The 27,949-nt window shown below is 37.6% G+C and overlaps 1 protein-coding gene across 6 annotated transcripts in view; it reads right to left on the reverse strand.

Moving 5' to 3' along the window:
- Positions 1–42: 42 nt before the first annotated feature.
- Positions 43–27,949, reverse strand: part of AP1S2 (adaptor related protein complex 1 subunit sigma 2) — a 36,913-nt gene continuing 9,006 nt past the window's right edge. Inside the window, exons 5-7 of one of the 6 annotated variants that reach the window (XR_005293955.2) lie at positions 16,679–16,770; positions 4,221–4,229; positions 43–3,314 (exon numbers count right to left, since the gene is read on the reverse strand). Coding sequence is in view for 5 of the 6 variants with exons in the window: in XM_038409747.2 (XP_038265675.1) it covers positions 3,267–3,314; positions 4,221–4,229 (57 nt within the window). In the remaining variant the exon portion in view is untranslated. Of the gene's footprint in view, positions 3,315–4,220; positions 4,230–6,826; positions 8,344–16,678; positions 16,771–17,287; positions 25,885–27,949 lie in introns of those variants that run through there. The other 5 variants (XM_038409747.2, XM_038409528.2, XM_038409434.2 and 2 more) reach the window with 5 other exon arrangements.

A 27,949-nucleotide genomic window follows, 5' to 3' on the forward strand; every position in this document is an offset into this window, starting at 1 on the left:
TGCAAAAATATTAAACCTTTGATTATATATAAGCACACAGTATGGTGTAAAAGTGAACATTTATTAGTATCACATTAATTTAATTGTAAGACAGTGGTTACAGGTTTTGATACAATCACAACAAAGCTTAATCCAGCCTAGCACATACAAGTGACAGCGTAAACTTTAGAAATAGGTTTGTTTAAACACATAAAAAACTGCTTTCAGATTGACATTTTAAATAAAGGAAATTCAATAATTCAATCACTTCAACAGCACAAACAGCAGGCCATCCCATACCAGTCGTATCCTTTTTTTTTTTTTTTTTTTTGCATATTCGACATGAGTGAAATGCAGAACAGGGCTCTTGTGTACCTTTTCAAACATGATATTCTAGTGATTTGAGAGGCCTGTGTTTTGTACACGAGATGAATGGAAATGAATACTGTAAATGTGTGGTACTGCTTACGTCAAGTGAGCAAACTGAAATGTTATGGAGCCTATGGTCAGTTCCAATACAACAAGTAAGCTTAGAAAAACACTCACCTTGTGATCACTGCAAATACACACAGTAGAACTTTGCTACTCCACATATAATTTGCAGAAAAAAAATGGCACTGACTTCTCAGCAACAGAACAGAGTTCTGTTCAGAGATCTCATAAGACTAAATACTTAAAGTGTAGACTATATTGCAAAACATCTATAACTGTCAAAATAAATGAACAAAATACATTTTGTGGTGTATTACCCTTGATTATTTGTTCATTTACACACTGAAACTCACTCAGTAATTTTCAATAGGACCTCAGTGTTAATTAGTTTGGTGGTACTGTATATAAACACTTGTTTGCTTAAGTTTAGTAATTTCACAATGAATATCACCTGCATGTACGGTGACAGTCAGGACATTAATGTTTATCAATGAAGCAGGTTAATAAAATAGATTTTTAAAACAAGTGCTTATGCCCCCATTGAGCATACCATAATATACTAGTAAATGCAAAGCCATTAGTCTTGTTTCTAGGGTTCAAAATAAAAACTTCTAAATTAGTTATATGCAATGGTATAGCCATGTCTGTCACAAATTATTAGACATGAGGTGATATCTTTTATTGGATGAACTCTGTTGGTGAGAAGCTTTTGATTTTGCATGGAGCTCTTCTTCAGGTCTGAGAAATGTACTTAGTCACAGCTAAACACAATGTGGAACAGATAGCATAAATAGTTAACACATTTCAATGGACCATTCAAGGTGAAGTGGCCTGTTAGCACCCAGAAGAAATATGGGGGAAGGCAGCTTGGGTAGGGGGGGTTGTTAGTGGATACAAGATTGTTGTTATAAGTCAAATTCAGTGCGTCTGTTCAGTCCATGATTTTTAGTGTCTAGCAAAGTTATGAATTTAAACTCAGAGGTTCATCTTTTGAAAGTGTTGTGCAGGTTTCCTTTGAGGATGAGGACTGATATGTTAGATCTAGAGTGATCACTTTGAGAAAAGTTTTCATACACAGGTGATGTGGTGTTTTTGTCTTGTAATTTCCACTGGATTTATGGTTTATCACAACAATCTATACCCCCCCACTAACATCAGCGCTGGAATGGGGGGGCTATGGCCCTCCCACTTTTTGAAAGCGGATGGGCCTGGCCTGTCTGCTTTTCACCACAGGCCCTGCCCCCCACTTTTGCCCGAGGCCCACCCCGCCAGGCCAGCAACTGGAGCCCGGCTGGGGAGCCTGGGCAGCAGACAGCACTGTGCTGTTGACTCAACACTTCCACCTGCCCACGGTGGGGGGCCCAAAGAGAAGCCCCTGGCCCATGTCCCTGCCCCTAGGCTCCCCACGCAGGGCAGGTGAAAGTGGGCTCCCCATGCCTCCTCACAGCTGACGGGCTGTGTGGCTCTTACCCCTATCCCCCGGCTGGAGCTGGGTTGGGGTAAAAGCCACGAGCCCTCCACCTACCATGGGCTGCTCTAGGGACCCCCACAAACCCCAGGTAGGTGGAGAGTCCACAGCTCCCAACCTGCTCCAGCTTTCGGCTTGGCAGGGACTCGGGCAGAGCCACAGAAGGGGCAGAAGCCCTGGTCCCCCCCACTTTTGGGAAGGCTCTGCCAGGGCTGACTAACAACCCTCCCCCAGCTGCCTTTTCCCACTTTCCATTTCCCCCTATGACTGGAGGGGTGTTAGTGGGGCATTTCACCTTGAATGGTCTCTTGAAATGTGTTTTAACTACTTATGCTAAACCATCTGTTCCACCTGGTATTTAGCTGTGACCCTCAGAGTACATTTCTCAGACCTGAAGTGTAGTAAGCTCAAAAGCTTCTCTCTCTCTCACCAACAGAAGTTGATCCAATAAAAGATATTCTTACCTACCTGCTCTCTCTAACTCTTAAATTGCACATTTTTAACTTTCCCTTTAGATTATCCCCTTCTTTCCATGATGTTAAGTGCTACCCCAGTATATTTTACATTATCTATCTACTAATCTGAATAGTCAGAAGGGCAAAATACATAATCTAGGTACAAGTCTACAGTGATTAAGCAATAATATTGATGTTAAAAACAGGATGATTCCAATAAACAAATTATTTCTTACAACCTGCATTCCCTTTATAATACATTAACTCTCATGTACTTGTGTGAAAAATCTTTGTATTGTATACTTCCATTTCTATCAAATGGTCCGGTTGCAGCTCTGTTCCTAAAAAATGAAGCCACCTTAACAGATCATACCAGTTTGATATACAGATCATAATAGGGTTCTTTGGTATAATGAAAAAAATTCCATAGTAAACAGTTAATTCCCAATCTTTCTGTATTAACTGAAAAAAGCAGATTTTTTCACAAATGTTGACATAAAATGTAGATGAACAAATAAGTCTTTGGTTGCATAAAACCAAGTTCCATATTGTTACGTTTCACATTTAAAGTTGTCACACGTACTTTCCTTTCTGTTAAACATGACAATGTATTGAAGCTGATTCATTTGTTTCCTTAAGTCACTGGTGCTTATAAAACAGTGTAATTACCGAAGTCGTCACCTATGATGCTCTCAAATGCACCAAAGAGAGGTCTTGAATTGAAATCCCTTTCTTTTATCCTTTTTTGGAGGTTTTAAATTTTTGTTCCCTTTTTTAAAACTTTAAATGGGATATTTTCTTGTAGGCCTGAATGAAGCAACTTAGCAAAACAGTAATACTGACAAACAGCATCTTACACCATTAGCTAAACATTAAAATGATGGCAGTGAACATTTACAGTACGTAAAACACCAGGAGACTTCAGAGGAGATTTATGTGAGTCCAATTTCTTCAAGTACACTACGTGGGGTCTCTGCTTCCTGTGGAGGGAAAATTTGAGACAGTGGTAAACAGATCCTGTGCTCCTATTAAACAAGCTTATATGTGGAAAGTTAATATGGAAAGTGCTTTATTAAAAATCATAAGGAAAAATGTGAGTTTATATGTATGACATCAGATACATTTCTAAAAGGATTATTAAGAAGCTTGCCATGGTTTATAGGGATGGCTTGTAAGCTTTATGACCCCTTAACACTAAAAAGAAAATAAATCAGACCTTCCACCATGGAACAAGTCACAATTTAGTAAAACAGACATGAATTTTTAAAAATCATGTAATGGATTAACTTTATTTCGTTTTGTGATATTTTATGGAGAGCTCCAAAAATCCCTCAAGTAAAAATGAAATGGCTGATGTACTGTATAGCTACAGTATCCTTTAAACCTAAGTTTTGGAAGCAACAGGTCCTAGTCAGGCAGAAATAACAGTATTAATTCTCAAAATAGCCCTCCCAGCTAGAGACACTATTGTATACTGGATAAAAACTATTTGAGAAGGATGAAATGGCGAATCTTGAAGTGAAGGGATGCCCAAGATTTGGTGCTATAGTATTCTAGGCCAGGTATAAACTTCTGGAACCAGGTTCTTTCCTAAAGGTACTGCACTAAATTTTCAATGAAGACCGTTGGCCTGTACCAAATAAAGCAAATAAGTGTTTAATATATTTATATATACTAAAGTCTGTATCCGACTTTCATTTTGGGAATTTGAAGCAATACTTCTAAGCAACTGGAAGAAGATCTAGCCAATTAGAAAAACTGGGCTGTCCATTTCCACAATTACTTAGCATCATCATCATCGTCAATGAAAAGAGATACTGTGTCTTTATGAAACCAAAACCAATGTAATTTTAAAGCACCCAGAGAATGAAAAAACACAAACTTACTTTAGCATCCTAAGACAAGGCATGTCATGAAGCAAGAAAAAGAAAAATTACAATTTAGCAGCAAATCCTCAGAAAGCTTAGTTTTACAGACTATTTAGATGCATTTTAAAAGCGTCAGTTTACTAGTCTTATACCTATTTGACTCAAGTGGTTTAGTATTGTAACATTAGCACTTCAGAAATGAGTCATTTAACCTCTATACATGTAATACGTAGAATGATCAAGTTTTTAATCTTAGATTAATAGTAAATCAGTGTATACACATGGGTTAAAGGCAAAAAGATAAATATTAAGACAGTCCCACTTAACTTGAAACAGGTGTATTTTTGTACTTTGAAAGGACACTGTTGAGCAGCTTACGCCCAACATTTGACCCAAGAGGTCCATTCTACCCTCAATGTATACACAACTCCATCAATAATGCTGGAAATTAAGTACGAAAAGGAGACTAAAATCACTCACTTATTACAATCTGATTAAGAAAATCCTGTGGATTTTTTCAGTCCACCCACTTTTCAATGAAATTAAAAATCTCCCCTTTCTAATAAAGCCCAGGACATAAAATCTCACTTCAAACCATGTAACACCCACAGATATGTTTTCCCACTGAAGAAATATTTAAATATTCTCAGACCTGTACTGAGATGGAAGCTGGTGTGAAACAGCCTTTGCATACTATCATTTTAACTATTAAAAATGTTAAAAATACTTATGCAAATTTCTACTCCACAATAATAATTTAAAAAAGATTCTAAAACAGGGTGGGCAAACTACAGCTCGCAAGCCAAATCTGGCCCCTCAGGGCTTTGGATCTGGTCTGCGGGATTGCCCCCCATGGTGCCGCAGGCCCCGCACTGCTCTCAAAAGCGACCAGCACCACATCCCTAGTACCCTGACCCCGGGGGGGGGGGGGGGGGAAGCTCTGTGCATTGCCCTTGCCTCCAGGCACTGCCCCCCGCAGCTCCCATTGGCCAGGAATGGGGAACCGCGGCCAATGGGAGCTTCGGGGGAGGTACCTGGAGGTGTGGCAAGGGCAGCACACAGAGCCCTGTGCCCCCCCCACTTCCCCAGGGGCCACACTGGATTGTGGTGCCGGCTGCTTCCTGAAGTGGTGCGGCATGGGGCCAGGGCAGGCATGCAGGGAGCCTGCCCTGGCCCCAGTATGCGCCACTGCCACTCCAGAACCACTTTAGGTAAGCGGCGCCGGGCTGGAGCCCAAACCCCTCCTGCACCCCCAACTCCCTGCCCTAAGCCCCCTGCGTGCACCTCACACCCTTCCTGCACCCCAACTCCCTGCCTTGAGCCCCCTGCTGCACCCTGTACCCAACTCCCTGCCGAGCCCCCCATCGCACCCCACACGCCTCCTGCACCCGTCCTGAGCCTCCTCCTGCACCCCAACCCCCTTCCCTGAGCCTGTTCCTGCACACCACACCACACCCCAACCCCCTGCCCCGGCCCTGCATACAATTTCCCCATCCAGATGTGGCCCTCAGCCCAAAAAGTTTGTCCACCCCTGTTCTAAAATGAAATATCAAAACTGGTGAGAAAAGAAACAACATTTTCATGCTTTGAGAATATTACAGAACAAAAACAAATTGAAAAGTATATTAAAACAATGAGTTGACAGTGTCTTTTTAAGTATTTGTTTCCCTGTGCACTAATTTTAAGCATTTATTATAATAAATGAGGGTTGAACTTTATTCTGATGGTTGGATTAAGAGAAATAGAACTGTTAAATTCTCATGCAAGCTGCTGGGAGCTTGATGTCTACATTTATCCTGTTTATTTTAATGCAATTTTTCAACATTTGTCAGGGATAGTCTAGGTTTACTTGGTCCTGCCTCAGGGCAGGGTGCTTGACTTGATGACTGCTAGGTCCCCTGCAGCCCTGCATTTCTGTGATTCTAACTTTTAATTATAATGGATTTGAAAACCTACAACTACAGAGGTGAAATTGATTTCCTAAATGACCAAAAATACTTTCCACAATAACTTCATGATATCAATTAATATTGTTACTTCAATTTTTGTACACTAAGGAACTTTTCTGCCACTGTATATTCAAATTCCAGATAATCTTTAATTGTAAAAGTATTTACTGTACTCAAAATAAAGTTTCTTCCAGCTAACTGATCCTGTGTAGTTAAGCGCATTGCTTCACTCATGACTCAAATAAAATTCAATGGGATTTGACTGGATACTGTGTTATTAAAAATCTAGAGCTAAACCTCGTGAGTAAGTCATGATTATGCTTATTGTACAATAGCGAAAAGAAATAGTCTTGTGACAGATACATTTTATCGTGAATTCTTACCGACTGCCTTCATCATTCCAATTTAGGTTGCCTTGATATTTTTAAACATTTTGTTACCAACTGCAGAAATCAATTTAAGATTTAAAAAAACATGGACAAGATCTATGCTATATTTAGTTCTATTTGTGTTTTTTAGATTTAGAAAACATTAGCATACATTTTTATCTAGCTGTTATGGGATGCTTTTTACAACATTTTATATGGCACCTGCAATACAGAATTTAACAGAGGTAACAAATACACATTTGAAATACCAGAACCAAGAGTTGAAAAAAAGCCATTCACATGAGACAGAAGTGCATGCAATACTTTATTTCAGACATGCCAGGAAAGCTAATTCATTATCTAGTAATTTAAAAGCAAGCAGCTGTATACAGATAAGAGAAACAGCATCTTGTTACAGCTCAATGCATAGCATTTTAAGCCAACAGGCACGAGAGAATGCAGATTAAAGTAGCATTAACCAACTGCACATGTTCACACAAACTGTTAATGTCTTACAAAAAAGAGTAACAAACTTGGAAATGGAAAACCATCACTATGATCTAATTTTCTATAACATGTCCCAAAATGCTGCAAATTAAATCCAAAAATTCCCCTTTCATGTCCTCCAAATTTTTTTAAAGTCAGATAGACATTTAAAATGTAGTGCATCACCATATATGAAATACTTTTGAAAATTTAAACTGTTTGTGGTCGATTTATTTAACCAGTTCCTTTCTATTTAAATGTATGTAATCTTTGCCTTAAAGATAAACTCGCTCTATATAATGTAATCTTTTAGTGGACAATATAGGGTGAAGTATACGTCTTCATCTTGACTCTGCATACACGCAGGGTAGTTATTTTAATAGACATCTTTAAAGCAGTCTTCCTTTTTCAATTAAATACATTATTTCAAACTACAAATACTGATCAATGAACATTAAGATTTTAATATGCTATTAATGACTGAATAGTAAAAGCAAAAAGTTACAACCTCTGAAGTATTAGGTTGCAAAGGAATGTACTTGGGTAACAATTTTAACCATTACTACCATAAAAGGAGGACAAGTGCTCAAGTGTACTCAACCTTTAAACACAAATCAGAATGTTAGAACTCTGAGATTGTGACATTACCAAAACGTTATCTATCTTAAATGCCAATGATTGGGCATAACAATTTCTCCCCGCTACCTCTATACAAAACAAACAGTAAATCACCACTGCCCCCAACAAATACTTTCAAAAGATATTAAAAGATAGAGGAAAATGCATTTTACTTTTGCATTTTTCATTAGAGATGTACACAGTTTTACAACTATACATAAAGCTTATACATATGTATGTATGTATTCTATACACACTTTAAAAAGATAAACCTTACACTATTCCATGGAATCACTAGTTTCTCTCTATAAACTTCTGATGTATACTACAATTTTATATGTATTTTAAAGTAACACCACACCTGAAATATTTAAAAGATCAAGTGATGTTACAATATGTACTTATTCAAGCTGAATGACTTCCACACAAACGTTAAACAAAAGACTTGAAACTTTTCACACAGTAAGAGATCATTTGCTGACAAGCACAAGTTATAACAAGATGAGACATGAGAATACACAAACAGAAGGGGAGAAGGAAAGTACAACAGCAAAGATAATGGTTGTGGTATAGTCTAGTGTGTTCAAGATGATTGATTTCACCAAGCTGAGGATAAAGTTCTGCCATGAATAAGTCAGGTCTATCTCCTCTCTGAAATTCTGCATGCATGATGAATGAAGTCATTTAGTACACTGGGACATTAAAGTATTCATGACGTGGCTACAAAAAGAAATGTATACATTCTTACACATAGTACACAGGTGGACATATATACAATAAATATTCTTGCCAAAAGGTTCTTACAATACTATCTCTAATATAGAACTACACACTAGCCTTGTCTCCATTAGCCCTTTGGGGGAAATATTTTACCATTGTACTACCATTAATGCCCCTCCACTGGTGATATAATGCTGGGAGAACTAAGACAGGGCACAAGCATTTTTACCACTATATCATCTAGATCTAATAAGTGGATCCAGAAGACATGGGTTACAACATGTTGCAGATCTTTCTGCGTAAGCTCTTCCACCACTACCAGTAGCAGCACTGCCCCAGTGAGATTTCCAAGAAAGCTTCATGTAGACATAGCACCATAATTATTCCAAGTAGGGTTGTTTGTTTGTTTTTTTTGGGAAAAGATGTCTTTTTTCTTTCCTTTATGTAAACACCACAAATTTCATTCATAGGTTGATGACTGCCTTTCATACTGGTAGGACAGCTCCTTTAGAAGAGGTGAATACAACATCCATGTAACAATATGCTGCTAAAATGTTTGTGTTTGGATATTGAGAGCTTTATAAAACTTATCTAATCTTCTACTGTGCATTACATGTGAAAAGGACCCATATCAACTACCTTAAACCAGATTATGGCCGGTACTACCAAACACTTTATCTGCACCAGTTCCAGCCAACAAAGACTTGCCCACACTAGGGCTCCGCATACTAATACCAGTTCATTTGAAACGATGGTAGTGCAGATCAGAATTTTCTGATAAAATTCTGTAGTATGAATCCTGCCTCTGAAGGTACAAATATTTTAATCATCAGATACTCAAAAAGGAACTGTATTTCAACTAAATTTACCAAAATGATGGGTTGGTATGTTTTTCCTTACAGTTATCTTCAGCATAGTACAAACTGTTAAAGGAATATTCTACAAATACTAGAATTCCATTTGTACTTCCAAGAGGTTCAGCTGCAACAATTCATTTTTCTGTGGTTTTAAAATATGTGCACGTCTCATGAAGAGGGGCCAGATACTATCAAGATTCCCTCCTCTCAAAAAAAGCACTTTTGTTTAATGATTGCAAGACTTCCTTAACTCAGTGTCAAGATCAAAAACTTTTCACAGATTAAATCTTACTATTTCACTGAAAATACTCTTGATTATTAAAAGTTTGTTCTTGGACTGCATTATGAATATGCACATTAGAAAAACTGCTTCAGTTGCAGTATATGGTTAAAACGCACACAGCATTCACAACACATGTTCACTTTATGCAATGCATTATCATGTTTTGAGGACATTTGGGTCAGAATTTCAAAAGCGCTCAAGGGATTTAGGAGCAGAAGCCACACTTAAATAAATCTCCCCTCTGTTTTTTCCACCAAATGCATCCGATGAAGTGAGCTGTAGCTCACGAAAGCTTATGCTCTAATAAATTTGTTAGTCTCTAAGGTGCCACAAGTTCTCCTTTTCTTTTTATCCTTTACTGTATGCCAATTAAAGACATTGTTTCACTTTCCATTCCAGGAGTCAACAAGAAATCTCAATACAAGCAAAATTCTTAAAAAAGGGATGGAAATACTTGCAAGAAAAACTTCCGCACTTGCTAATCTTATCTGTAACACCCCCCATATAGCTGGTCTTTAAATAGCTCCAATTCAGTTTCATGTCAAATGTTTTAACAAATCATAAAAAATAAAAATGTATAATTCTCAATTTCCATGGAAACCATTCTTGAGGAAGTAACATTATTCTGCAATGTTTGCAACCCAACCCAGTTATTTAGAAATTGACTATAAACAAGTGAATTTGACCAATTCAGCACTTCTAAAACTATGCTACATATACCATTGGTAGGAGAGCAACAATCAAGTGGCATATGGGTTGGTTTAAATTTATGATGGATTCTTATTCAGATATTAATTGCACTGATTAAATTAATAAAAATGCCATGGCATGACAGGTCTTTAAGTTTGAAAACTTTCTCATTGCCCAACCCAAAACAGGTGTAAACTAACAAATAGTGAAGAGAAAGTTTCAGTCTTGGTCTACACTAGAAAATCAGGCTGGTTTACTTATGTGAGTCAGGCATGTGAAAAATCCACACCCTTAAGTGTTGTTAAACAACTCAAAGTCCTTGCATAGACAGTGCTAGGTAGACAGAAGAATTATTCTGTTAACCTAGCTACCGTCTCTCGAGGAGGTGTATTATCTATGCTGACAGGAGGGGTTCTCCCATCGGCATACATACTGTCTACACTGAAGTGCTACAATGATGCAGCTGAATTCTTGAGGCATATTTTCGGGGAGGAGGCATCTTCTAGCGCTGGGCCCTGGTGCTGTGGCCTTTGGGAAAGGAGGCATAAGTGCTAGCTCTACACCTACTGAGCTCTCCCTCATGCAAGAGGTATTCCCTACAGGGTACTTACAGAAAGTTTCAGCTTCCCTTGTGCTGATTGAGTGGTGCAAGTTAGTGGATTGGGGGAAGCACTGCAAGATAGTAGACTGCCTATTTGAATATTCTGTTAACAAGTCTAAAGAAAGTGCTTTTTAACAATGTTATATGAATTTTAACTTTACTGTGTCTCTTAGTAAGTACATTTAAACTATCTGCCCCCAATTTAGATTTAGGAAAGGTATGTGAAATAGCCATAAATGTATATCATTTTCTCCTCCTGGGTATAGCTGGAAGGTGTCTTGGGCTCCCTTCCCCTAGTCCAGCACCTGCCACTATTCCACCTGGCTGCGCTATTCCTCATCTCACAGGTACCCGAGAGCACTTTCTGGTCAGGGAGAAGGAAGATTTACTGAACCCAACAAGACCTCGTTTCCATAACTCTCCTCTGAGGAACTCACCAATTAATTGAAGATCTTCCCAGCACAGTGCCAACTTCTCTCCAGCACAGGGGATTGCCTCTGAATATAAAGGCTCATAATTCAATTTCTTGCAGGATTGATACATGACAAATAAGAATGCCCTAATCCTTCACTTAATGGTTTATCCAGTTGCTACCTTGCTGTTTTTTGTACTTTCCAAATTAGATTTTTTATTCTTGCCTCAGTGCCAATATGGAATAAGCCTTAACTTTTGTTTCCTCTATGCTAACCTAAGGGCTTCCTGATGTTGTATTCCAGTTGAACAATAAAAACCCTAATCTGTTTTGAAAAGCAAATATTTTCTGAAATGCATTGGTCTTTGAATGGAGTAAAAGTCTCTGAACAAGAATTTACTTCAGTGGGACTCGCTGGACATAGCTCACAGTGAGAGAAACAGGAATGCTGGAGCCCAGAAGCACAGTTTTGGAGCCACTGAGACTATGTGGCCTACCCTTGTGGCAGAGTGTGACCCTTTGGGGGTCTAGCACACTGAACATATCCTCCCCATGGACTGTCTAAAGGTTAGGAAATGGCACAGATCCTGTAAATCCATGACATATGGAACAATGAATTTTCTACACATGGTCACTAGCATGGCCGATGAATCTGCAGCTTCTCAGCTTGGCCACATGGCAAAAGAAGAAACATTTAAAGAGCCATTTAAAAAGGGGTGCTGCTCTGAAGCAGGGGGCTTGACCATCACCACATATAAGCCTGATGGGCAGGAATCAGAAGGGGCAGGAAGGACTCTGCTCAGCTTGAACACTGACAAGTTTCAGATTCTCAGAAGGAACTAGATCAGGCCCAGGAGGGATGCGTCTCAGGCCTGTTCTCAAAGATCTGTAACTCTCAAATACGTTATGAGTAGAGTAACTTTGGTTAAATTCCTTTGCTAAGCCGATGTTCCTTGCTTCCATGCCACGTTTTCCCTGAAGGTGTTAAACTAGAAGCTTGAGTTCCACTGCCTAGGTGGAACTCTAGAGAGCGTGTCTAAGCAACTGGGGGCTCAGAAAAGCTGAGACGTTGGTTTCAGGGCCTAAGCGACTGCACTGTGGAGTCCCATGTCCCAAGGAAGGACTCAGACACAAGGTCTGAGCCTGGGAGTGCAACCTAGAGACCCAGGACTACAAACAATTAGTAGATTCTACCCAGACCACATGGGCTTAGAAGCACATGGAACCCAGCAGTTAGGTCTACTCACAATAGACTTGTTTCAGAGTAGCAGCCGTGTTAGTCTGTATTCGCAAAAAGAAAAGGAGTACTTGTGGTGCCACAAGTACTCCTTTTCTTTTCACAATAGACTTGTATTCGTACAGTTGCAGCACAACTGTCAACGTTGTAACATCAACCACCCACTTCTGAAAATCACTAGTCGTTTTTGAAAATTTAAACTCCAGCACTTTGCCTGACATCATGAGCTTGGTTTCAGATTTCGCTTTCTCAAATACTTATTTGGAAATTAATGCATCATGAGTACTACTTCAAATGACAGTCTTTTTTACGGGAAGGATGTTCAAAGGAACCGAAGAGAGCAAGGCTCCTCTGAAAATCCCAGCCTGTCACTAAAGATTCATATATATTAGGAAAGTGGTTCAGATGAGATTCATGTTAGCTAAAATATCTAGCTAACCCCAACGTAACTTTAATCCTTTCCCAAGCATAAATATATAGGTTAACAACTTTTGCCTCAATTTAGCTGATTGATGTCCGTAATACCTAAACTGAGTTTAACTAATATTGTATCTAGATCAGGGAAAAGTTGATATTAGCTCTCTAAGTACGTATGCATTAAATGATGATGCATACACCATCACTGTAGTATCTGAACACCTTCTACATAAAATCAATAGCAACAGTGAAATCCCTAGTGGACTTCAGAGTGTCTCTTACTGCTCCATTTTTGGGATCAATATTCTATGTAGCGTAGAGGATAGGTAGGGGTTTAGAGGAAGGAGAGAGAAATGCATTGAACTGTGAGCGGAAACGTGTTGGCTAACCTCAGGCCAACCTTGATCACTTTTCCTAGTCTAAACAAATACAAAACTGGAGCAACAAATCAGTAGTCAGTATAGAACTGGTAACAACTGTAGTCCATTTTTCAGGAGTGTTTTTGGTCAAAGAAATGAACCATCTTTGGGGGAACAGTGAGAAGTCTTGATTAAGACTGAAATCATTAACAACTGTCAATTCGAAGAGATTTCAAGGAAAAATGCACTTGAAGATAAGGTTGCAAAATTAATGATTCCCCCCAACACACACACACACACACACACAATTTGTTTAGGAAATATTAATAGGTTTACATATCCTAGCCATGTAAATATAAGAAACAAAACAAAAATAATTACAATAGTAAGATTTTGTTTAAAAGAGACATACAGGAATCCATCAGATCTTAGATCAGTTTAGCAAATAGAGGTTGAGTCACCAGGAAATATTTCATAAGAGATTTCTCTGTACAAAGCTGCTACTGTTCACTTCCTTTGCAGTTCCATTGTTAGGCAATTCAAGCATTATTTTGCAAGGATATAAAAATTTTACACAGGCACACAGTGAAGTAAAAAGAAAAGGAGTACTTGTGGCACCTTAGAGACTAACAAATTTATTAGAGCATAAGCTTTCGTGAGCTACAGCTCACTTCATCGGATGCATTTGGTGGAAAAAAAAGCTTTTTTTTTTTCCACCAAATGCATCCGATGAAGTGAGCTGTAGCTCACGAAAGCTTATGCTCTAATAAATTTGTTAGTCTCTAAGGTGCCACAAGTACTCCTTTTCTTTTTGCGAATACAGACTAACACGGCTGCTACTCTGAAACCAGTGAAGTAAAACTGTCATTTCCCTAGTCTTCACTTCACCAGTCAAGGAAAGAGTGAGACACAACAGTAGTGACCCCTCTCCTCCTCCATTCTCTACTGGGGAAACAAAAGTACCAGCTGAACCTTCATTCATTATAATCAGTCTTCAGTGGGTGTCTTTTTTTACCCCCCTCACCCTCTCCCACTTCTTCTCTGATCTGGTTGGAACAAAGGTGATAATCCCTTTAGAATGCAACACTTCACACCTGCCAGTTAATTGATAAATGGTGTATTCCAAAGGTCAGTAACACTCAGCATCTGTCATGCTGTAGCCCCAAACAACTACCTCTAGGAATTCCCGTCCATGCCAGGTACCCAGGATCTAGCCAAGAGCCATTTCCTATTTGGCAATGTAACATGGGAAAGGCAGGATGATAGCACAACCCCCAATTCGAGTACCCATGTCCTAGATGAATGTCCTTCAAATATAAATGTAGTATGCATCTTCTATATCATTATAAATAACTACCCTCCTATGGCGTGTAGGACTATATAAAGGCCACACCGGAGGTTGTTTTAATAAGATACAGTAAGTGCCAATAATTCTAATGAAGGCTCCATCCCACAGGACAATTAACTGCATGAAAAAAGTGCTGAAGGCTTTCACATGGAGCTCCACCCAACTAAGTTTCAAAAATATTCCAAGCAAACAAATGCATTGTTATGAATGTTTATTCTCTATTTCCCTTAAACCAGCCTATTATAATTATTTTATTGAATTAATCCAAGTTTTTGTTCATGTGCCCCAAATCTCCATCCTACACAATTTATCAAGTCCCCCCCTCTCTTCCCACACACTTTACAACACTGAACTCCCTCACATTCCAAAGAAGTAAAAAGACTCCCTTCCTCCAAATAATTTCCAAGTGAAAGTCATTAATAATGTTAAATCTAGATAAGTAATAACTGAATCTATGAGGTCCACAAGATTTTTACTGTTTAAACACAGATGCCAACAATTGTATTAACTGACATGATTTTGAATGCAATTTAGTGGTCATTGTAGACCAGAACAAACTAACAGCAATGTAGTCAGTTGACATGAACCTGATTTTTTTGTCCTTGTTTACCTTGACCATTAAACTGCATTCAGCATCATGTAAATCATAATTGCTGGCAATCATGTTCATGTAAGATAAAATATTGTAGTGCAATCCAGCCCCTTTGAAGTCAAAACTTTATCTGCACTCTTGGATGCCATCACAGGAGTCATCAAATGAACAGCAAGCTAAATTTTATTTAAAAGGCAAAAAAACCTCAGATTCATAGACTAAGGTCAGAAGGGACAATTATGATAGTCTAGTCTGATCTCCTGCACAATGAAGGCCACAGAATCTCACCCACCCACTCCTATAATAAACCCCTAACCTATGTCTGAGCTCATTGAAGTCTCCAATCATGGTTTAAAGACTTCAAGGTGCAGAAAATCCTCCAGGAAGTGACCCATGCCCCACGCTGCAGAGGAAGGCGAAAAACTCCCAGGGCCTCTGCCAATCTGCGCTGAAGGAAAATTCCTTCCCGATCCCAACTATAACGATCAGCTATATCCTGAGCATGTGGGCAAGACTCACCAGCCAGACACTCAGGAAAGAATTCTCTGTAGTGACTCAGATCCCACCCCATCTAACATCCCATCACAGGCCATTGGGCATATTTAAGAAAATTTAACCACTAAAATAATTATGCATCATATACATAAACCAAAATTATGACTCTAATCATAAAAGGCAAGCTGAGCATCTGAACTCATTCTTTGCAAAATGTATTTTCTTAAAGATGAAATTTCCTTTCATTACTTGCAAAGTTTGTGTACATTTACATTCAACTGGTCTAATGAATGAAGTCTTAATCTTTATATATCTGAAACCACACTTGAAATAAAACATTCCTGGTTGCATGTGTACACAATAAAAGTTGATACATTACATAAAGGTAGTTAAATATAACTAATTTACACAGCAAGACCTTGACTAATAGGCTTTCAAAGTGACTCATTTTTCAGATGTGTGCTTTTTGAAGACAGTCTTACCTTTTCTTTGTAACATTGCCACAATGTATTCCTCTCTTAAGGGCCTGCACAAAAATATGTAGCAATGCACTATATATGCAAATAAGTTTGTTCTCTCATGCAGCATCACCCAGTATTAGATATAGAGTCAACTGAAGCAGCACCCATTCTACACAGGGGCCCATGTCATTTGCCTACCAGAGGTAACAGCACATTTTCCAGTAAACATATGTTTAAGTGGGTTGCTTACAAGTAAACAAAGCCAAACATCTGTTTAGTAATTAATTTTGGTATACTACTTCTCTACACTCCATTAACCCACTTAATTACCAACACCAAAACAAAGCTCATAAAAAAAAATCACATTTCAAACTGATGCTGTTAGTATAAAAATGAAAATAAAACAGAACACCCAAAGCACTCTCCAAATACCATCATGCAAATGTTGCAGAAGGTTAAGCCCATCACCATAATTTCTGTGTATATCCTTTACTCATCAGGCAAGGACTTCATTACACGTGCAACAGTCTCTGCATAGCACCCATTTAATCCATGCCACCAAAATGGTAAATCTGGTAGTTACCAATTTAAAGGGGGGTCAAAAGGGCTAAGGCCTTAGACTGCTCTTAATCATAAGATATCCTCAGACAAACCTCCCCAGTCTTCATTCTGGCTCTACAAACACAAAATCAAGCAGCAGTGAACATTTCATAGTTATTACTTTAACCAATTATTTGTAGGTAGCTTTGTCTAGATACACTAAGAAAAATATTCTGAACTTCATACAAAAAAATCAGTTACTTATAGCACTATTGTACTTCAGCTGCTATTGATTTTCAAGAAAACAAATAATTTCATTACATTAACTGAAGTCCACTGCTAGGAAAAATGCAACTAGCAAAGATGAAGAACATCTGTTGAGGATCCCAATAAGTTGCACTGTAAGAAAAAGCTCACTATGGTTTGATTTTGATAATTTTTTAAACAGAAGCATGAAGTTTAATGATAGAGGAGTTTTAAACCTTAAAAAAAAAAAAGGAGCTTACTGAAAGTTGTTTAGAAACCCACATTAATAATTAACCCCCCACCCAGGAACCAACTGAGCTTTTTCTTACAAGAAAGAACTGTAATATTAATTGTTCACTACTTATAACCGTAAGATTTATAAAATATCAGTAGGAAGTTACAGCAATATTTTGTATATATTTAATCCCTGTGGTTGTATTTCACACAGAAAACTGATTTTTTAAACCATTAATACTGCTCTGTAATTAGAGCAAAATTGGTTTTATGCCTGTACAAGGCAAAAGTTACATCATAGGTTCACTTATTAGCTACCATACCCTCTCTGTTGCAGTTTAGAGCAAGAATTTTAATACAAAATTTACTCAACCACATTTTTACATCACTTCTCCTCTGGTTACCATATCAACAACTGAGTTCTGTATGTCAATAATTCATAGCAATTATTTTCAGGTAGCATTACTATATACAAAATGTTAAAAACAGTAGATGGATTAAGTACAAATGTTAATGGATTATCAAATTTATTTAGATTACTGATTGTAAAGAAACCATTTTCTTTCTATGTTCAATCATATAGATTCTCTGGCTTAACATCTAAAAAACTCAGCAATTATTTGTTATGGACCTTAAAATTCAGCACTAGAATTTACATCTTCTTGGTCAAAATTTCTTCTTTTGCGTAGAGATAAACATAACAGAAGCTACTGTAAAAGGGCACCAACAATGTGCTTGGTACTAATCAAGACAGAGAAAGACAGTCCCAACACAAGGAACTTACAGTATAAGACATACAGAACAGGACACAATGGGAGGACAGATGCAATGTTAATATTTTTTTCCTGTTGTTTTGAAGCCTCATGAAACACATCTTTAGCGGTAACGTGAACAAAGAGAGGGTGAGAACACTACATGGCAAGCTATTCCATGCAACTGGAAAGCCTCTGTACATATGAAACATTATATATTACTCTCTTCAGCATTGTGTTGATTCAACGAAACTATGAAATACACTGAAATGTAGATTATAAAAAAGTCACTAAACAGGAAACACAGGATTTGAGAGACAAGATGTATAGAAGCTTTATTGTAAAGCAGAGTGTTCTCCAATTGTTCAGTGAACTTATTGTACACATTGACGGATAACCCCAGTAGCTAAAATCCTCAAAGTAAGTAGGATACATTCAATGGCAATGCAAGATTCTTCACATTGCCTTGTCACAGCCTGCTTCAAGCCTGTTCTGGAATAGAGCATCTCTAGGGATGAACTGGTAGTTTACATTTCAGGTATACCGATTCCTTGGCATGTCTGCAGAGTTTGTTGTTAATTTCATGATAATAGTTTTGTAAGGTGGATGCTGTTCACTAGACCTTGCACCACAGAGGCTTCTGAACAGCTATCAGATGGTAAGGACTTCCAATTAGCACTAATGAGTCTGAGAGCCTCTAAATAGGAAGTATTATCATTGGGATTTCTTGTAGTACTTTGAACACAGCTAGCTGCTCTAGAAAACTAAATCTAGCATTAGAGAGGAAGACATTTTCCAGTTGGCATATGTGACATTAAGAATTTATTTTCTGTTTTTATTTTTAAATATATGAAACTTTTGAGGACACAGCTCCTTTTTATAATGTCCTTCATAAAAAGACATGTAAATTTTGAAGTCCCCTATCTAATTCCAATGTGAACAAAATTGAAGGGGGGGGAAGAAGGGGAGGGGTATTGTTACACAGCTGAATACATTTTTTGGGAGGCAGAATTGGTGAAATGAGGAGATTTTAAGGATCTAGGAAACTGCTTGAAAACCTGCAGCAGCACACATTAAGTGAAAATTCTCTGCAATCATGTTTCCTAAGTAAAAAAATTATTTTCTATTTAGAGTAATTCGCATAGCAGCTGTTCCTATTCCTCCAAAGACACAAGAGAAAAAGTTTGCTGGTTGGTCATAAAAGAAAGCATGGTTAATGGCATTAAAAGGCTGATTTTACTTTTTAATAACTTTTATAATATAGATTCCACACTAAACTAGCAACACCAGCTTAGCCTACCACTATTTTAACAAATTGAGAATTTGATCTCTATTGTTTTAAGTAATACTATCCAACAGGGTGATGTTCCAATATTCCTGCAGTTTGCAAATATGCATACTTTTGTAATTTATCACAAAGCCAACTCTACTTCTATGATACGTTTAGGACATTTTAACAGTAACCTTAAAAACAGTTAATGGAAAGTATATTAGTGAATTTATATACCTTTTTAAAACGTTTTACACAAATCTAACTACAAGCAGAGCAGTCAAACATACAGCCAACCATAAAACAAATAATATAAAAACAGGATATAAAGATTATAAATCATACTTTATGCTCAGATATAATGCTATGAAGAGTTAAGTAATTATAAAACAGACACATACAAAGAATACATGATAATGTGGCATGGTTCAGAAGTTTTATTGGCATGACTTTGGGATGACCATATTTCTGCAAGTCATTGCAAACAAGTGCTGATCAAACCTCGATACCACACTACCATGTACCCCATATGTCATGTTACCAAATAAATTATCTTAGAAGTGCTTTATTTATAAATTGTTGTACAACCCAATGACAGTACACAGTATAACTGAATGACAACTAGTTCAACCCACATTACATAAAATTTGACTGAATATGAATTGTTCATAAAACAATTGTTTTAGCAATCTCTTCTTGGCCAATGGGGGACAGAGACTTTAAAATATAAATATTTACTTCCATCAAAAGTAACTAACTGGGCAGGAAAGGATAATAATTTATGTCTATTTAAGTTATAAGCTTGAAAACAAACATTTAAATAATTGACTTAATTTGGGTTAAGCTGTTGCAGTTTGCTTTGGAATTCAATATTTTGTAACAAGTTACCCAAATCTCAAGAAACAAGCTGTGCAAAAGCTATTTTATTTCACAGTTAGAGCCTACAGAGCCTTCTATCCCAGAGGATTCCAAAGTGCCTCACAAAAAGTAATACACTTCTCCCCCAACCCTAGCACTGAGATGCAGCCACATCTTGCACTAAAAGATGCAAGAAAGCAAATGAGACTTCAGGGGAAAGTTAAGTAGGATGAATGTAGCGTCCCAAACTGTACTTAAGTATTTTATTTACATATAGGCTTTTCTACAGCATTTATTACCATAGTATTCGAGCGCCTCACAAACATTAATATATCTTTACAAAACGTATAATCAGATAGGCACAAAGATTAAACGTCTTGCTCAAGATCACAGGAAATCTATGGCACAGCCAAAATAGAACCCAAATCTCATGACCCAAACTTGTCACAAAACAGTTCCATATGCATGAGATCATCTTTCTTGTGTCTGGCCAGAACACTAGGGCTAACACCTGTTTGTTGGCTATCCCTCTATACTAGGATGATGTCTGCCATGGGAAAAAGTCATTGATGAGACTTAAGATGGCTGAGGTGTCCAATTCGTACTTTACAGGTTTTTCCCACATAACAGGTGGTTGCTTGGAAAGAGTACAACTGCTGGTCTGGATGCTGTACAGTTTCCTTCCTCCTCTGCTGTTTCTCAGCCTCTGGAGCAAGGCGATTCTCTTCAACATGGGATGACGCTTGACGTACGATATGCCACCACTACAGCTCTTCCTAATTCATGGGGTCAGTGCCTCCCTTCTTCAGATATACTTTCAGGGTGTCTTTGTAGCATTTCCTCTGTCCTCCACAGGTCCTCTTACCATGACTAAGTGAGAAAAGAGGAACTGCTATGGATGATGAGCATCAGCCATCCATACACAATGACCAGCCCATCGAAGTTGATGTTTCATAATCTTGCCTCAAGACTGGTGATGTTAGCTGCAGAGAGGCGGCTTGCATTGGTGCAATGGTCTTCCTATCCAATAGAGAGAATCTACCTAAAGCAGCGCTGTTGGTACCACTCCAGAAGCTTAATATGGCTTTGGTATGTCATCCATGTCTCATTCCCTGAAGAAGAGTGGGGATTACTACTGCATTGTAGACCAGGATCTTAGTTTCCAATAAAGACACGATGGAGCAACTTTCCAAAAGATACGCTGGCACAACAGATCCCATGTTCAGTCTCCACATCAAGACTGGTTGTCTGGGAGAGGTGGCTACCAACATAAGGGAAATGCTCAACATTTTCCAGGGGTTCACCACCAATGACAATTTGTGGGAGAACAGGAGCAGCTTATTCTGGGGCAGGATGGAGGAGCACCTTAGTCTTCCTAATGTTGAGGGAAAGTCCCATGCTATGATAACTATGCGAGAAGAGATCTAGGGTGGATTGCATGAGGATAGCACAGTCATCAGCAAACTGAAGGTCAGTAATAACAGTCCTGGTGACTTTAGTTTTAGAATGAAGACATCACAGATTGAAGAGCCGGACATCCATGTGATACTCAATCCCAATTCCAGAAGAAATGCAGTCACAAAGAAGAATTAAGATTATGGCAAGAAAGATGGAAGAAGGGTTGGGGGCAATAACACAGCCCTGCTGTGGCTGGCTGGCTGGCACCTCTACTGTTGCTTAATAGCCCTTAGCATCTCCTACAAGTACAACTGATCAGGACTTATTTCACATCTCATTCTGAAGACTACACCTCCAAAATGCAGAGCTTCACTCCTTCACCCTCCTGACATGTTGGGACACTGGTTCAGTATTACGCTTAGGGGAAAACTGCTGTCAACTTAAATCAACACTACCACTTCCTACATCTCCCTGAGACTTTAATGTCTCCCAAACGATATATAGATTTCCATTGTTGCCCAATCTTCGGACACTTCATTAAATGAATGCCTCCTACTGACACACACACACACTATTGCTTTTCCACCAGGTTTCCTACAATATAGCTTAATTTATAAAATACAAATAAAATGTTCAATGAAAAAGAAATCCTTGCATGAAATAAAGCATATGTATGAATTTCTAAAGGATTGAGGTCTAAAGGTATGATGGTGAGATGTGTCCCATATACAACTCCCACTGATGTCAGTGGGAGTTATGTATGAAGAACACATTTCCCAATAATACTGTCATGATATGCAAGCTTGCACTAATTAGTTAAGACTCTGCTATTCTCATTAATTCTTTTGCTTTTGTGGAATATGAACAATAGCAGAAGCACCAAATCTGACAACAGTCAGGATGACAGTATTTCATTGCTTTATACTTTAAAATTACATTCATAACTATAAGGGCTAGAAACATTTTTAAATGAAAGATCAGATTCTGCAGAAACTGAATGTGAAATCACATTCACACGGAAAGTGCTCCACTCACCAGTGGCTGAGTTTTTCAGCCTCTGTTTACTTGGATACAGTAAAACTATCTTAAGCAATCACTCAAGGGGGACAAACAAAAGCAGCTGCTTACAGAGGTGGTCTTTTAATAGAGATGATGAAAAATTATGTTCCCATCCACTTGTAGAGATCCCTTATACAGATTAAAATGTTCGGGGATTTTTATTTTTAAAAATTGCTATTGCTAGCATTATTTATATGCACAACGGTTACATACACTGGACCGTGGCTAGAACGTGGGATTTGGGATCCATGTGCGGTACCGTGTTAACGCAGGGACCACATTACAGCAGGAACCACATTAAAATGAATTCCACTTAAAGTAATTAAATTTGGGATCCATGACCACGACCGCATTATATGCGAATTCGCACTATATAGATGCACGTTCTAGTGAGGGTCCGGTGTACTACTAAAGGCATATTACAGCCTTTAGAACCATACACAATCGTACAGTCTACATGTAGTTGCTCTTTCCAGTTGAGAAGTTCTTCCTCTGATGGAAAATTCTTATGGCAGTTCCAAAATAGCCTCCACTTCCATACACATAAGTTGCTTATCTCAGTGGGGAAGCAGGTTTTTAATACCAAAAAAAAAAAAAAAAAAAAAAAAAGTATTTGCCTTCAAAAAAGTAGACAGGAATAACAGATTGAAAATACACTTATTCTTCCTCATATACAAGGACAAGAGGTCACTAACTGAAATTAGGATGCAAGATATTTTTAAAAGATGAAACAATTACAGCTAATTGTTAATTTTAACGAAGCACATACGTTAGTAGTATTTAGTAAAGGATTAGACAATTATATGAATAATATGGAAACGAAAAGTAAACAGTTTTGATTTACCAACAGACCTTTTGGCCATACTGTTGGAACTTCCAATGAAAACAAACATCAATATTCACAGTGAAATATCCAACCTGTTCTTCTGAAGACCCCTAGAGGAATAAATAACCTCCAGTGATAATATGTAGGTTGAACAAGATTTGGAAATTCTAGTGAAAGAAAAATTCACCTTCAAAAAAAGATTACAAAACTATTTTGAAATGTGGTTACTAGAAAAAAATTCACCTGCTGCCAAGCCTTTAACAGTTATGTTCGTTGTTTAGTAAACACTGATGGTAATGGTTTTGTTTAATGAGATTAATTTTTTACTTGTATTGGGACAATTATGTAGGTTTGCACAGTGTTAGTCGGAGACAGTATCTCATACTAATGGCCATCATTGAATGACAATTCCTATATGAAAAATGGATACTTTATTATTGTTCTGTACTATACTCAGAGATACAAGTGGGTGAGGCAATATCTTTTATTGGACCAACTTCTGTTGGTGGGAGACAAGTTTTCAAGCTTCACAGAACTCTTCTTCAGGTCTGGAAAAGGTAACCAGAGTATCACAGCTAAATACAAGGTGGGACAGATTGTTAAGAATAAAGGGTTAACGCATGTTGCAAGAAACTTCTTAAAATGAAATAGGCAATTAACCTTTTTCAAACCTGAAAGAGGTATGTGCAGCTCTAAAGTTTGTCTCTTCCACCAACAGAAGTTGGTCCAATAAAAGATGTAAACTTACCAACTTTGTTTCTCAAATCCTAGGATCACCATGCTACAATATCAATGCAAACTATATTGTTTGTGTTATTTATTTGTTATGGTGTCAAGTATTAAAAATAATTAGCAGTTTTAACTGGAATAGTTAACAATCATGAAATTGGTCACATGACCTTTACTCATCCACAAAAATATGATGCATAAGGAAAAGTAAAATTACTTTTCAGCTGTTCAATAGGAGATGCATTTGTGCTCATTTATGTAATGAGCTTAGGGAAGAAAAAAGTCACTAGAGGCAAAGAGTTGAGCTATGACCTCAAAAGCAATATGTCGTCTTTTAACAAAGGTATGCCTCAGTAATGGTTTTGAGTTACTAAATAGATTGGTAACTGCAATAAAACAGGATTATCAAATAAGGTCCTGATTCAGCAAAGCACTTAAACACTTCCTTAACTTAAAGCGAACCACAACGCTTAAGTGCTCCGCTAAACCAGGATTTACTTAAGATTCTGCTTAAATGCTTTGCTGAATTGATGCTTACATCAGGAAACAACAAAGAAAATATAAAATGAAAAGAGCAATATCCACACAGAAGAAAAAAGTGCACATAGAGATTAGAAATTGCTACAGTTCTTCTGGAATACTGTACTAATGTCAATGCCAACCTGAGAAAAGAATAGAAGGAAGTGGCATGGAGAACTGGCTCTGTAAATATAATTACAATGCAATGTGGTTAATATCACATCAAGACCTGAAAAATTTTATTTCACAGCTCCATAACAGGACAAAAAATGTATTCTTCTCAAATGGAAATGCATGTGCCCCCCTACACCTCCACACACAGAACGTCAAACTATTGTCAGGGTTGCAGCTCTTTTAAAGATGAGGGTGAGCTGTGTTTCACTGATAACTTTAGCGGACAGCACCAGATACAAAAACATTCAATGTGTTGTCATTGTGAAGAGAGCTAAGAAGAACGCTAAAGAAAAATGAGCGTCAACTACACATGAAATCACAGCTTGCAAGTCTCCAAAATCAGTACATTAGTGAGATGAGCACTAACAGAAATGAGGACTGCTCTGTACTAGGAAATTATAACAGTATAACTACGTCGCTCTTGGGTGTGAAAAATCCACACCCCTGAGCAATGCACTTAAACCTACCTATCCCCTGGTGTATACAGCAATAGGTCGATGGGAGAATTCTCCCATCAACTTTGCTACTGCTTCTCAGGGAGGTGGAGTATCTACGCTGATGAGAGAAGCCCTCCTATCTTCACTGAAGCACTAGAGGCACAGTTGCAGCATTTTAAGTGTAGACAAGCCCTGAGTGTTTGTAAGTGATTATAACAGTACTGAAAGTTTAAGTGCATGATACTCTAAAAGGTGCTGTACAGTATAAAGCATCTCCTGGAAAACTGCTGGGGGAATACAAATGGACGAGCCTATAAGGGGCCAATTCACTCTTCAAACAACTCTTGCCTGTGCATGTTTTCCTTTTAATATTACTCACAACAGCCACTGCTTCCTCCCACTTAAGATCTGTAAAATGATGTTCCTTTGTGTGATAAACATTTCTGAACAGCTAGTCATCATCAAAATGCATTAGAAACACTAACTACTTAATGATACATACATAAAATTTATTATATTTAATGTATTAAAAATACAGTACTTAATTATTTTTTTTTTAACAACTGTCAAGTAACAATCCATTTAGGGCTAAAAGAAAATCTTTAGCTTTGACATATATTGTGCATATGAGGAGTGGATCTGGTGAGAAAAAAGCAGTGATGTTTGAAAAAACTTGGGATTGGTAGAACTGAAGAATGAATTCTATTTTTGTGGACTTTTTCTGAACTATTCAGAGAAACAAATTCACTGAAATAAAAAGATTCTCCAATGGTGACACATTAATTCAACATTTCAGTATTCTTCATTGTCAGACTCTGGACTCACTTTGCACCAACTAGCATGAAAGGAAAGATCCTACACTAAAATACATAATTTTGTGCTAAACCTCTAACATCCTGAAGTCCTTAAACTGAATTCCCACTGAAGTAAAAAAGCAGCCATATAAAGAGTGCCATTTTACATTTAATTGACATCATTAATCTATCAAACAGTGACAAAAATCTCAATTAAATTTCCACCATCACAATGTAAAATAAACTTCAAAAGCAGCAAGGATATAGATTTTTGTTACTTATTGGTTACAATCAGGAAAATAGTTAACCCAGAGACCATAAAATAAATCAGAAGGCTGGGGGGCAGGGCACAGGGGGACGACTTTCAAAGAAGCGAAGTCCACATTTAAAAAGAAAATGGAGGGAAGGAGAAAATTTCCCATTGTAAAAAAATTTTAAAAAGGGAGGCTTCTTTTTTTTTTAATTTTGCATTATTTATTTTTAGTGTCAAACTAATCTAGGGGTAATAGAATGAAATTAAAAGTAAAATTTAGGCAGAATATCAGGAATTATTTCTGACAGTAGGATACAATAAAACAGCCTCCCAAAGGAAGTCTCATTGTTTGTCATTTTTAAAACTAGACTGGACAAAATGCTGCAAGACATTGTAGGGAACAATCATGCATTTGCAGGAGACCGATTATTTCCTAGATCACTTCCCATTTGTAACTTCTGCAATTCTTTGATTCTAGGAAAGCAGATGCTTTAGATGAAAAACCCCATGGAACATTTTCTCTATGCCATAACAATAGATGGCATTAGTAGAGTACCAAACAACTAAAATTTCAGCAGGCCTGTAATATCCACCACAATAAAGGAGTGACGAGGAGTGACGAGAGGAAGGTTTCAGAGCATCCTTTGAAAGCAGGAATAATTAAGCTTCCCAAACCAAAAAAGGATACATCACACAGAGGTGCTAATAAACTATCTACAAATATGAGTCTTAGCTGATATGTCATCCTCTTACTTTCACCTCAATAGGATTACAAAATGCAACTAAACTATGAGAGTGGAGAATAAAGGATGGGATGATTTTTCTATCCTATAATTTAGCAATAAGATGTTCATGGGACAATATCCAGGATGGCAGAAGGAGAACCTCAGAACTGTGGAATGCTCACATGACAGATCAACAGAAACAGATCTCTCACAAGACAAAATAACCCATTAAAATGTTCACAGGACAAAGCTCGAATACTATTTTGCATTTATATAGCATCTTTTACCAGTGACCTCTAAACATTTTAGAAGCCTTAAACTTTAACATGCACGTGAGATGGGCAAGTTGTACATCCCTGTCACCAACTGGTGCACAGAGAAGTAAGTGACTTTCCCAAGGTCTTACTAGGTGTCATTGGCAGGGTCTGAACTGCCAGTTCAATGTTCTAACCTTGAGACCATAGTTAATAAATAATAAAATACAAAGGGGCTGGTAGAGACAAGAGGGCTTTTTTAATTTACTTTATTACTAGGGATTTTGCAGTACAACTTTTAAAAACTGCTTTCCAAATTCTGGGTTTAAGATCTGAGTTCATACTTTAACAGTTCTCCAAAGTCAGAAATGAACAATAGAAATATTTTTATTTCAATAACTGAACAACAGGTGAAGTTTTGAACGCCTTTTCTACTTCATTCTATATATTTCTATGACTACTGATGAACTATTATTCTAACTTTATAATGCATTTCTATTTTAAAATAAATTAACTACAACATTAAGACATAATGCCTTTAGAATAGTTAATATTAACTATACCTGAAAGAGGCTCAAAGAAGAGAGTCTAGCTTCTGGATTTGAGCAATGAAACAGTAAAGAAGCACACATGCATCAGGTATGACAAAAAAATAGTGATAATTATCAAGATAACTGAAGAGAAATTAAAAAAAGAGCAACATCTATAAATATTTGGTATATGCATGAAAAGAGCAGCTTGCAATTCTAGCAAAACATATAACACAGGGACAATCTCTAAATAAAT

This window comes from Dermochelys coriacea, chromosome 1, assembly GCF_009764565.3.
Source record: "Dermochelys coriacea isolate rDerCor1 chromosome 1, rDerCor1.pri.v4, whole genome shotgun sequence".
Lineage (NCBI taxonomy): Eukaryota > Metazoa > Chordata > Testudines > Dermochelyidae > Dermochelys > Dermochelys coriacea.